Raw genomic sequence first — 10520 nt, forward strand, 5'->3', positions numbered from 1 at the left:
ATTCGTGTTGGTCAACAAGACTGAAAAAGTTCGTTAGTTTATATCCCCTAAGGTATACCAATTGTAGGCTCGGCCGAATGCAACGGGTTCGGTTAAAGAGAATAAACTAACCAAGTTCTTGAATTCTTCACAATTTCTTTGTATAAACAGGTGCAGACAATCTTGATTATACGATGGCAATTATACAATATTAAAGTGTAGTGTTTTGTGATAAAACTATTTTTTTTTTTGCAAAATGTCGAAGAAATTTATAGCACATATACGGTTTTTTATTTCTTTTCGAAGCATATTGTTATCATGGGATCTACTTAACCTAATCTATTTTAACTACGAATATTGTTTTATTTAACTTTTAATTCGACTTATTCTCACGTAACTCTGAAAAATTTTGAGAATACTATTCGACTCGTTGTATCTACAAAAAATCAACCCGAAGAAATGGAATCTACATCTACTAAAGTAAAGTATTATTGTGTTATACTGATTCTTTGTTTAAATTTTTATATTATTTATAATCGCATAATGTTAAATATTTATGTTTTTATCTTTACTAATAATAATTAAAATACATTTTCTAACTAGTTGATAGGTTTTATCAAAGTATACATATAATTGTAGGATGAACAAACTAATCAGGAAGATACAGATTCTTCAGAAATGGATGAAATAGAACCTAGACTAAAGTATGTGAGGATACGGAATGATTTAGAATATATTTTGCAAAATGATGCAGCTAGCTGTATTGCTGTACATCCAAAGGTAATAATTATAAAAAAATATAATATATTTTTTATGAGGAATCAACCATTACTTAAAAAAATTTACAGTGATTACTGTTTTTAGCATACTGTACATTTTATTGCTGTGTATTGCTAAATAATTTTTAAAACTACTTTTATTTTTATTTTCTAGTTTCTTTGTCTGGGGTCACACTGGGGAATGATCCATCTATTAGATCATCAAGGAAACAACATTAAATCTAAAACATTACAAGCACACACAGTTGCAGTCAATCAAATATCTATAGACTATAATGGAGATTATATTGCCTCTTGTAGCGACGATGGAAACGTTTTTATTTATGGATTGTACAGTGTGGAAAATAATCACAATATGAATATGGGCAGATTAGTAAAAAGTATAGCAATTGATCCAAATTATAAAAATGGCAATGGTAGAAGATTTATTACAGGTTTAGCATTTTAAATTTTAATTTCATCTTTATTAAAGTTTATAAGTGATAAAACTAATTTGTGAATATTTATTTTAGCTTTTTATTAATACAAGTTTATGATATATCCACAGGCGATGACAAGTTAGTTCTTTATGAAAAGACTTTTCTGGCTAGGATGAAGCCAACAGTGCTCTGTGAAGCCGAAGGCGGGGTCAAATCTGTTTCGTGGTCCAGTCATTTTGTTGCCTGGGCTTCTGACACTGGTGTGAGAGTTTATGATCTTGACGCGAGATGTTCACTAGGACTCATTAAATGGTCCCACACCACAGGGTATATACTTTATCTCATTTTTATTTAATCACATTTTTATACAGAATTACGAATTTTATGTATAATTTTATGCAGGGTATCACCAGATCATTACCGATGCAATTTGCAGTGGTCAGACGACAAAACACTATTAATTGGCTGGGTGGATATCGTGCGTATTTGCCATATTAGGAAACGTACCATGCAAGAAATGGTTAATCGAGATTTACCCGAATATGTAGTTGATCCAGGTAATTAATAAAATTTTTTTCTTTTTTTATTTTAATATATAAATGTTAGGAAATGTTAAGTTGGGATAAAAATTTAAAAATAAAATTACCAAAGATATGAATTGTTTGAAATAAAAATATAAAATGTAGATACTATTTATATAAATTTGTATTATGTAATTATAAGATATGCAAAAGTGAAAATTATTTAAGCAGTTTTGTTCTATTTTTTAGTGTCAACATTTCAAGTAGATTTTTATATATCTGGTATAGCACCATTGAAAAATCAGTTAGTATTATTAGGATGCCTGAAAGAATTGGATGAAGATGGAAAAAATCAACGCCCAACTCTACACGTGGTTGAACCTAAATGTCACGACTTCTCAATAATATGTTCAAATTCGCTTACTCTACGGGGTTATAAAGAATACAGTTGCAATGATTACCATTTAGATTGCTTAAAGGAAGAAAATAGGTAAATTATAAAATTAATATTGAAATTAAATGAAAAATGGGATTAATTCGCTCTAAACTTCTTTTTTTTTTATTATAAACGGAAAAGTATACAGTATGTTTTTATATAATTATTTAATTTATAAAAAATTATTTGCAGATATTTTATCGTAAGTCCAAAGGATATCGTAGTAGCCAGTTTATATAATACAGACGACAGAATTGAATGGCTGTTAAATCATGGAAAATTTGAGCAAGCTTTGGAAGCTGTAACAACAAATAATGGCAAAGATTGCAAAAGGCATACTGTATTAGATATAGGGCGTATTTATTTGGATCATTTGTTAACATGCGAAAAATATGACGAAGCTGGAAAACTTTGCCTTAAAGTTTTAGGACGGAATAAAAAATTATGGGAGGAAGAGGTAAGTGATACCGTTAATGCCTGTATAATAATTGCGCTTTGATATGAATGTAAACCGTTGTTTTTTTCGAGGTAGGTTTATAAATTCGCCAGAGTGCATCAGCTTCGTTCGATTTCATCTTACTTACCACGGGGTGATGTTATTCTCGATCCACTAATTTACGAAATGGTGTTATATGAATATTTAAAAATGGACCCCGACGGTTTTTTACAACTGGTCAAAGAATGGTCTCCGAATTTGTATACAGTAGCAGCGGTAGTCAATGGCGTACTGGCGCATTTACTGGTGCACAATCAACGGCAGAACGTGTTATTAGAAGCGTTAGCCATTTTATACATTCACGATGGGAAATACGACAAAGCGCTCGCTATGTATTTGAAACTACGGCACAAGGATGTCTTCCACTTGATTCAAAAATATCAGTTGTATAATGCTGTATATGACATGATTGAAGGTCTGATGGATCTAGATACGGAACGTGCAATACAATTTTTTCTGGAGAAGGACAAAGTGCCGTCTGACGTAGTTGTACAAAAATTGCAACATAATCATCGTTACTTATATTTGGTAATAAATCAGTATATAAATTAATGAAATAAATTTATATATTTATATAAGAAATATATCTATGTATATTTATAAGAAACATGTGATCTTAGTTCAACTGCAACTAACAATTTTTTTTTTAATATTAGAAATATAAAATTTTAGTTTTACGTAAAGATTTGATTGTATAATTTTGTTCCTTTTTAGTATCTAGATGCATTAGATAAAAGGGATACGAAGGATTCGAAAGGCAAGTACCATGGGCTTTTGGTACGATTGTATGCCGATTATTCGAGAGACAAATTATTACCGCTTTTACGTCGTTCCGATAATTATCCGATACAGCAGGCTCTGGATATTTGTACCCAACGTCAATTTTATCCGGAGATGGTGTATCTACTGGGCAGAATCGGAAACACTTCGGAAGCGTTAGCGCTTATGACAAGAGAGCTCAACGATATGGAAAGTGCAATAGCGTTTTGTCAAGAACACGACGATGAAGAATTGTGGAATGATTTAATTAATTACTCGCTTGACAAACCCGGTACGAATCAAATTATGTTTTTGAAAAATTGATACTTGAACTTAAAAATTAATTTAAATAAAATTTAACTTGAGTAATAATTTTTATTTTTCAGCCGCTATTACGTTTCTCCTTCAAAAAATTGGTACCTATGTTGATCCTAGACTTATGGTGCAAATGATAGAACCTACTTTGGAAATTCCAGGGTTAAAGAAAGCGTTGGTTAAAATGATGTGCGATTATAATCTGCAGGTGTCTGTGCAAGAAGGTTGTAAGAAAATACTGTCTAACGATTATTTTAATCTCCACGAACGACTCGTCCATTGTCATCAAAAGGGCATATTTATCGATGGTATGCAGCTTTATAATTTTATATTAAAAAAATTATTACATACATTTTGCTAAATTTTTTATATAGACAAAAAAAATGGATTTGAGAACAATTCTTTATAATACAAAATTATCATAAACATTTTTTTTTAAGATGATCAAATGTGTGGAGCCTGCCATAGGAAGATAATCATAAGAGGTATTTATAAATAATAAATTTTTTAATTTGTCTCAATTTCGATATTATTATAATCAGTCATAAATGTATTTTTTCAGAGCCGCGGAATATGGTTATATTTTATTGTAAACATTGTTTTCACGAGGATTGTCTACCTAATTTCGATTTGGTTGTACGTATAACATTTCTTACATAATAGTTTATTTTATTATCGACAAATAATTAAAATATATTTTACTTTTTAGGAAAATTGTGTGATATGCAATTCACAAAGAGAAACGATACCTGGCAGAAAATAAAATTATGCCATAACTTTTTTTTTCTTTAATAAAACGTGTGAGATATATGAAGCTTTAAATTAATTAATATGTTCTAATCAAGTATCTTAATACAGGCAAGATTATGTTACATTAATGTATAAAGAAATTTTTATATAATAAATAGGTTAAAATAAAGATAAAAAACATCCGCGTTTTTTATCCGCGTCTACATTATATTAATGTAGACGTGCCAGTAAATAATTAAGATTAATAAAAAAAAGGTAAAAATTTTTTTTTAATAAAGATTTAATTTTAAAAAATTGATGCTTACATAAAAGTTGCTCCGCCGATGTATGATGCCTATCCGAGGCCTGCTCCTCCTCGGATGGGACGTGTCGAGTTATCCTTCCGCGTTTTTTAACTTTTATACTAAAGTTCTCAGCTGTCAAAACTAACATTTTGCATTAAATTGTTTACGATGACAGTTGTATTCGTGTTCTAACTGGTATTATTGAGTGCTAACAATGTGGCACTCGCCATGTGGTGCATGTGGACATGTGCATTGTGCATTCCCACGCGCGAACGGTTCCCACGCGTGCTCCATGCAACGGGACAAGTAACGCTGAGTGTCAAACAATTCTAATGTAATCGCTACGTAAGCTTGTCGATATATAACGAAGATTTAGGCATGGGGAAGACTACGAGAGTAGTCGTTTGCGGAATGAAAGGAGTCGGCAAAACAGCCTTGCTGGAGCAGCTTATATATGGCAATATCGATGCCAAAACGGTACGTGTCTAGGTTATATTGTCGTTAGGTGCCTTGCGCTTGTGAGCTCATAAAGACTATAATACGGAAATTATCAATTAACCGCAGGAGGTTCATCCTACAATCGAGGACATTTACGTCGCTAATATTGAGACTGATCGGGGTACAAAGGAAAAAGTTAGGTTTTACGACACAGCTGGACTTGAATGTCTGCAGAGTAACATAAACAACCAGCAGCTTCCACGACATTATCTTGGCTTTGCCGACGGCTACGTCTTGGTGTACGACACCGGGAAACCGGAATCTCTCGATGTGCTTTTTCCCTTGAAAAAGGACATTGACAAGAACAAGGACAAGAAAGAGATAACTGTGATCGTGATTGGTAACCGGACAACTAAAGTCGATGCCACGTTGAATAATTTAGAGAATACCGCGAACAAAGCGACAAACTGGTGCACTAGAGAAAAGATTAAGCATTACGAGGTAAACGTCATGGACAGGTCCACTTTGTTCGAGGCATTCGTATATTTATCGTCTAAGCTTAATCCTCCCACTAATAAAAGTACATTTCCGCAGTTGAGTATGGGTAGAAAGACCGTCAAGGTTGACACGCAGTGATACTTAGAAATTTAATTAACGTTAATTCAAATAATGAGTCCCTTGTGAACTTTGTGCTCAGGTATAAAGGTTGGTCTACATAATTTATATTTTACGAGAGTCTATGATAGCAATCTGTAACGATGTTGTACAGCAGACGTTATGATTGTCACAGGGGACTTGCAATTGATTAATTGTAGACCAATCTGAATGACTATAATCATGATTTAAAGCATTACGACTTATATAGATCAGTATATTTAACAGTAACTAAATGCTATAACGAAAATATGCTTCAAGATCTCAGTATGATATATATTTTTCTGTTTGTTTTGGATGTATGTGATATTAGGCTTGATGTACTTAATACGTGAGACGTATTCGGTATGTACTTACGATACCAACCATTTTGCTGGTTCAAAGCCTCATTTAATATTACATTTATTCGCTTAAATAAATGCAAAAATGCATAGCGGTCAAAACAAATTTATTAATTTATTATCTTATCTTTTATTTTACTTTTACTTTTAACTTATGTGATTGCACCGTTTTAAATATTATTTATAATACTTTAGTCATTTCTATAAAAATTTTAATTTTATACTATACAAATTTATATGAATCTCTTTTTTACGTACTTAAATTAATTGACTTAACTATACTGAAACTACAGTTTAGAAGCGTAATTATTATAAAAAATAATATTATGTACTTATATAATTACAGTTGTGATTAATAATGATAAATTATTTATACAATAAAAATGTTATACAATTCTATAAAATGCAATAAAAATATTAAATTACACTAAATAAAATTAATATTTTAATTAAATTAATATACTAATAAAAATAATAATAAACAGTAATTATATTGTACTTTTTTAAAGTCGTTATTTTACCATTTTAACGGCTCGTTTAGTTTTCGGAGACTTAGATTTGTTTTAAGTATTCGATCCCATAATTCGGTAGTGACTCCAAATCCTGCAAGGAGTAATAGTTAATTTAAAAAATTATTAATAATTAATAGACAGTATTAACGGTGATCTTAATTACCTTGTTCGTGATGTACAAAGTGATGATAATTGTGTCTTCTTTTCATTGTGTATAAATAAGATCCTGCCAACGGTGCTCCGTTATGCAAGTAATAATGTATTAAGTCATAACTTAAGTAGCCTATAATAGACATTATCAATTACTTAAATAATTTATTTTAATATCTTTCAATGCAATATAATTTGTGAATATTTAATACCGCACCTATAACAGTACCAGCGGCGACAAGATAAACTATTGTTAGTGGAAATATCGACTTGTAAATCTGCCAGACAACTAACGCGACAAATAAACTTAGCGTCGGTGGAAAAACCAATCTTCGTCCGTCCAATGGTGCCTGTTTATACACACATAAATTATTTTTTTTTTACAAACGCATAATTGGCAAAATTAATACATACAGTTTTAAAGGTCCGTGACTTTTTTTTTACCTTGTGATGACTTCCGTGAAACATAAAATGCATCGTGATTAGGAATTTTGAATTATGCGGCGGCTTAAAGTGAAATATTTTTCGGTGAACGAAATATTCTAGGACAGTCCAAATAAATAATCCCAAAACGAAAGGCGGTAAAATATTCTGCACTGTAGTCACTAAAATAAAAAAAAAAAAACAATACATATTACGTGAAGTTTACGTAGGATTTACATTGTAAAAATGCGCATGATACTGTACGACTTACCGATGTTTGTGGAAAAATTCAACATGTAGCCCATGTAAAGAAAATACATAAATACGGGTATCCAGACAATTGGCAAAACGTACCATGGTGTTACCGAGAGTATCTCCAATATTTCTGATTGGAAATATCGAATTGGCCGATTTACTGGCAGGTTCACCCATTCCCAATATCGATCACCCATGTAACCCACTTGCCATAAGATCGGTGCATTCCAGTTTATCAGATTCTGAACACAATGTTCAATTTTACGTTATGTTAATTATAAAATATATATTTTTTTCTTTTTAAATTTTATACATTCGATTTTTAGGGTTTGACGTCGTTTGAAGGGATAATTTAGTTTCCCAGGCATCGACATACAAAAATATTACATAATATCAAACCGGACAGGCCAGGTTTTATAAGTTATCTTAACTTTTTTTTTTTTTATCTGTACACCGTGGATAGCTTTCGTAGAATCGCGATAAATTTAAAGATAAAGCAAATCCTAGATAAATCTGACATATTACGTACAGTTCGTCGAATACTTTATATTTATCGAGTGCAAAAATAACTACGTTGTAATATGTCACTTAAAATTTTGTTTCTCATTGCAATTAATTACTTCTTTTAAGCAAAGTTCTATTTATAGCTTTCTGTGCGTAACAGTAGAATATATTAACGGAATTAGAACATTAATAAGTACATATGTGAAGTGTGTGTTTAAAAAATTACACGGCAATTATGAATCTGCTGAATTTGACGTACAAATTATATGTTATTAATTCGATCGTGTAATTAATCTATTATTATTCATCTGAAAAAAAAACATTATTTTTTTCTTTATATTCAATTCTTTTTCAAACATGCAAATACATGATGCAACGTGCGTATGTAATAACTTTTTGCAGTAATATAAACGTTATTAATTTTTTTTCATTTATAAACTACTCACTTCGTATTCATTATATCGCTCTTGATGTTGCACGGCAAACTCCTCGAGAAGATAGTAGGCGGACTTGGAGTGAGGATTTTTTGCTAATTCCTTGTCCAAGGCTTGATCCTTGAGTCGCTCGAGCGTTATTTTCCCACCAGGATGATAATTCAGAAAATTCTGAATATTGTAAACGCGATCGCGATATTTGACGAGGAACTCCATCGACTCATTTCGCAACACGTTATCACCACGTTTTTCCGTATTTAACTCGTCCGTTTTATAAGTGGTTTTATCTATGCTTTTCGAACGACATGTTTCACTGAAGTTCTCGCCTTGAATGTCCATCGTGAAAAAAAGAAAAAAAAGAAAAAGTAATAATAAATAAAAAATAGACTAGTTACGTGCGTGATGTAAGAGTCCGTGCTCACCGTGCACTCCAGTGCATTCTACTAAATAGCTGACGTTATGTGACTCGGTAATTCACTATACAGATAAGATTTTGCCGTATATGTTACGTGGGAGGGTACGATGATCACATTAGGTCTCGTAAACAGCGACACTATCGTGCCAAACGTAGTATCGTAGTGATAATCAAGATTTGCACGTGTATAATGAAAAGATACGGAATATCTATATACCTATATATTACATTAAAGCCACACTAATTCATTAAACGATAGGCGCGATAAAGTACGAGCATGCATTGCACAGTGTTCACTGAACATTAAGAGTCAAGGTCTTATAATCAAAGAACATTACTTATTATATAGATTATGTTATAGATTTCATCTCTTCAAGAGTAAAAGCATGCGAATGATCTTTACCATAAATCTTTTATTACGGATTCACAATTATTCAAAACGAATTCGAGGTCTGTTAAGAAATAAATGTCAGAGCGTTTTTCGGCACAAATTTGACGTAAGACACATTCAATATTTCTCGAGGAACACTGAGAATATTGAAAGGCAATGTAACTTTCGGCAATAAATAAGCTTTTATTTAAACGTTTTGAATCTTGTGTACACTGTGTTCTAATAAACGCCTAAAGTATCAGTCACTAAAAGTACTGCGACAATGCTCAAGAATACGAGGACAAGTTGCAACTTGAGCATTTACCGCGCTATCAAAAACGTACATATTTGTGTCGAGCAATTAAATATAATTGGAAGTACTTGTTTACAAATAGATAAATGATGTCGCCACACATAAGAATTCAATGAGTTAATTTAACAAATTAAAGTAAAATACTCGCCGATTCCTTTAATGTTAACATATACATATACATATATGTAACTAAGGAAAAATTTCGTAGGACAGAGAGAATCTCTTCTCCAACAAGGGGGTGCACGTAACTGAAATTTCAGTAGCCTCTAAGACAGAGAACTATCCAACATTAATTATATCATTTATAACTATATGTACATATCACTTCGAGGATTTACCGAGCGCGTCGGACACAAACGGTTCAAGCAAACTCTCGCACCGAACCGAGCTGTACACGGAAACGAAGGGATAAGCGTATTTCTGTGTGTTTAACGGTGCCATTAAAGTTTTTTAGGAGATAGGCCAAAAAAAGTTCTTATTCAATCTTTGAGACGTTGAATTGTTAAGGATAGCCTTACGACTTGTAAATACACGCGCGCAAAGTTCGATTCGAGAAAAAAAGAATCTCGCGTGATGATGACATGATTGCAGATGTTTCTTAATCCTTAACAAGTGGAAGAAGTTGACACAATTAGTGATAGAGATCTTCTCCGCTTCTCTCACGCATACATATATAGATATTTTGTTAGATTCTTTGTCAGATTCTTTTTCTAGTGCGTCCCATGAAGCTGATGTCAAGGCTGATTACTTTTGTTAGTTCTCTAATGAATGTAAGAAAATCGCGACTAAAAAATTATTAACCAAGATTAATTTCAATTCGCTCTGAATTTACATGAAACCTAAAAGATAAAATAAGTTATGTGTACCTTTTTTTTATTTTTACTATATCTCTCTTATTGCAATAAATTTAAGAAAATGATAGATTAAATTTAAAAAGAGAAAACAAATCACTCTTTGAAATAAATACACTGCG

General features: G+C 31.7%; 3 protein-coding genes across 3 annotated transcripts; 2 read left to right on the forward strand and 1 right to left on the reverse strand.

The window, feature by feature from the left end:
- Positions 1-5: 5 nt before the first annotated feature.
- LOC139102861 (vacuolar protein sorting-associated protein 41 homolog) lies at positions 6-4668 on the forward strand. Its single transcript, XM_070657023.1, has 13 exons — positions 6-459; positions 619-759; positions 913-1192; positions 1306-1504; positions 1580-1734; positions 1948-2188; positions 2327-2591; positions 2667-3158; positions 3345-3681; positions 3776-4012; positions 4145-4189; positions 4267-4340; positions 4414-4668. Exons 1-13 carry the CDS (start codon positions 439-441, stop codon positions 4465-4467), a joined length of 2541 nt encoding a protein of 846 aa, XP_070513124.1. The 5' UTR covers positions 6-438; the 3' UTR covers positions 4468-4668.
- A 137-nt stretch (positions 4669-4805) lies between these two features.
- On the forward strand, positions 4806-6608 carry Kappab-ras (NFKB inhibitor interacting Ras like 1). The gene is made up of 2 exons (XM_070657034.1): positions 4806-5215; positions 5303-6608. Exons 1-2 carry the CDS (start codon positions 5117-5119, stop codon positions 5810-5812), a joined length of 609 nt encoding a protein of 202 aa, XP_070513135.1. The 5' UTR covers positions 4806-5116; the 3' UTR covers positions 5813-6608.
- Positions 6262-9288, reverse strand: Fa2h (Fatty acid 2-hydroxylase). The gene is made up of 6 exons (XM_070657032.1): positions 8462-9288; positions 7528-7753; positions 7278-7438; positions 7051-7183; positions 6847-6966; positions 6262-6774 (listed from the first exon to the last, which is right to left on the reverse strand). The coding sequence occupies exons 1-6, from the start codon at positions 8786-8788 to the stop codon at positions 6689-6691; spliced, it is 1053 nt and encodes a 350-aa protein (XP_070513133.1). The 5' UTR covers positions 8789-9288; the 3' UTR covers positions 6262-6688.
- Between the last annotated feature and the right edge of the window lie 1232 nt (positions 9289-10520).

The sequence above is a fragment of the Cardiocondyla obscurior genome, linkage group LG05 (genome assembly GCF_019399895.1).
Source record: "Cardiocondyla obscurior isolate alpha-2009 linkage group LG05, Cobs3.1, whole genome shotgun sequence".
Taxonomy (NCBI): Eukaryota; Metazoa; Arthropoda; class Insecta; order Hymenoptera; family Formicidae; genus Cardiocondyla; species Cardiocondyla obscurior.